The sequence below is a fragment of the Anoplopoma fimbria genome, chromosome 2, assembly GCF_027596085.1.
Source record: "Anoplopoma fimbria isolate UVic2021 breed Golden Eagle Sablefish chromosome 2, Afim_UVic_2022, whole genome shotgun sequence".
NCBI classification, from domain to species: domain Eukaryota; kingdom Metazoa; phylum Chordata; class Actinopteri; order Perciformes; family Anoplopomatidae; genus Anoplopoma; species Anoplopoma fimbria.
The window spans coordinates 8698403-8700902 of NC_072450.1; the positions used below are offsets into that span (position 1 = coordinate 8698403).

Genomic DNA, 2500 nt, shown 5'->3' on the forward strand with positions numbered 1-2500 from the left:
TATAACGCACAATAAATGGACTTCATCTTCGGTCTCATCTAAATCACATGACATACAAAGCCTTGAAAAACACCAGTGTCTAAAGTAATGCTAATGTATAGAGTACCTAAACATGGTGGCTCTGTGCATGTTTTTCATGAGGTAATATGTTCACTGTTTAGATTTGTAGTCTACCTTGCATCGACAGACCTTCTTTCCTTATACCTAAGGAGCTATTTGCGCTGAGTGCACAATTGCATCATATGTACTCATGTATCATACTACACTTTTGCCCTGGTTTATGCTTTTAGATGCACTAATGACTTCTGGTGACTAGTAGTTCTCTTGAATACCTATGTCGAATACACTTATTGTCAGTCGCTTTGGATAAAAGCGTCTGCTAAATGACTGTAATGTAATGTAATGTAATATGTAGTTTTTCTTTTGAACTCCTAATAAGTATCATTCCATAAATCCAATCTGAACCTGCAAGTATTTCATCCTACTGCATCTTTTTTTCCTCCGATAACTGTATTTGATTCTCAAAGTGTTCGGTTTGATCCTTTTGCTTTTATTACATCTTCATAAAGTTTTTCAGTTAAGTCGTTTTTTTTTATTGACACAGACTGACTTCTGAAAGCAGCACTGTTAAACTATAAGCAAATGCTGCTGGGAGAGTCCCTCCAGTCCAAAGTGGACATGGGTTTGTGGCTGCGGCCCCTTTAAGAGCAGAGCCAGTAATTGCCGGAGTCCTCAGTCAGTCAGATACCCAGCTAGTCAGTCTGGCGCCAGCACTATGCAAACTGTATATTATCGGCACTCCTTCACCTAAATAACAAGAGGAGGACCTCCTTGTCAGAGGAAAAAAAGAGAGCCTAAGTGCAACTTGAGAGCAACCTTCAATTGGATGATGTGGGAAGCTGCAAAGTTTTGTGCAAATTTAAATAAATGTGTAATGTGTTTGGAATGCAGAGGGGAAATTAAAGTAATGGTTGACCAAAGTCAAAGCCAGAGTTATGAAAATGTTATAAAACTGCAGGGCAGACAGTGACACACGAGAAGAGCATAAGTGATATTTATCGTCTGGGATTTCAGTGTAATATATTATTGCAAATGTGAGATGGCTCCATCAGCAACAACCGAGGGTGTTATTGGGTGGGTTGCTTTCTCGTGATTGTGACGTTGTTTGACACTTCAATCAACAATAAGTACATTCTTCTTTAGGTGCAGGCTGCAGGCAAAACAACACTGTGACCGATTGGAAATTCTCATTAATTTCATGCTGGGCCATTAATATTTACGTTGCATAAAATCTAATTACATCCATGTCACGCATCACTTTGATGAGATTAAACTTTTATTCCAAAGGGGTTTAATGTGGTGTTCACAGGAACACAGTGACAGAAACATATTAGTATATCTCATGCATTTGATCATCATTTGCAAGATGAGAGTGGGAAACATCTCCTCTGGATGGATTCAAGCCACCCAGAGGAGATGTTGCTTGTTCTTACCTGGCCCACATAGGCGGCTGTAGTGATAGGGGTTGCAGCACACCTTTGCACCGTCCTCTGAGCCAAAGCTCTGGCAGTGGCTGAGTGTTTTGAGCCGTGCAGACAGCGGCAGGTCGCTCCAGCGGTACACCTGAGCCAGGAGGCCCTGTGGAGAGGCGAGATGCGCACCGAGCCGCAGCTCAGAGCCGGGCACCATGACGCACTCGCTGGGTATCCCTCCTCTGCTCTCCACAGCCTTCACCAAAGCATCCAGAGATCTCTCCTTCAGTCTTTTCAAAAAAGCATGAGCAGTGCTGGCCAGTTCCTCCTCCAGCCCCGTGTGCCTCTGACAAGCGGCCCCTCCGTCTTTTCTCGGGGCCCAATAAGGACTCCGAGGTCTGAGATCCCATTCCCCAAACAAACAACACGTCACCGTCCTGCTGTCGAGCTCCTGTCCCCGCCGGGAGCCTCTGTGCTCCGGGACGCACATGGCTCCCCGGTCATCCTCTGGCTGCTGCTCCTCTTCTTCCTCCCTCTCTCCAGCCTCCCCAGTGAGTCCCGGAGCCGGGTCAGTGTGCGTCACCGACCTGTGGAGCTTCTTGGAGAGCCGGTTCCGTCCTCCCTCACCTCGTCTGCTTCCATCCCGCCCGTCGCTGTCGGTGACCAGACGGCTTCTCCAGAGTCGCCGTACAAGACCTGAGCGTTTGGACTTGAACATACGACAAACCTAGACAGTTTTGGATGCGTCCTGTCGGCCCCGGGTGGGTCTCGGGAGATGCCACATGGATTTACGCACGAAGCGCAGGACCCAGGGTTTGGGCACGGTGCGTAAAACATGCGGTGGTCACCGTGTCCTGGCTCTCCTGCAGCATTAGACAGGTGATATCAACCATGAAACAACATCTGCAGAAGAAGGCTTTTTACACGCAGTATGCACACTGACCCGCCTGTCGCCAAACTCAATTAAGCCACAACTTGTGCCAACCCTCTCACAAAGCCTCCAGCTCCCCGACGCTCCGGAGATCCAG

General features: G+C 47.4%; 1 protein-coding gene across 1 annotated transcript in view; it reads right to left on the reverse strand.

Annotated features, from left to right (window-relative positions):
• LOC129103672 (mothers against decapentaplegic homolog 6-like) overlaps window positions 1-2500 on the reverse strand; it is a 19050-nt gene that overhangs the window by 16240 nt on the left and 310 nt on the right. Inside the window, exon 1 of the mRNA XM_054614256.1 lies at window positions 1494-2500. This exon is cut by the window's right edge and continues 310 nt beyond it. Coding sequence (XP_054470231.1) covers window positions 1494-2190 — 697 coding nt within the window. The 5' untranslated portion in view covers window positions 2191-2500. The remainder of the gene's footprint in view (window positions 1-1493) is intronic.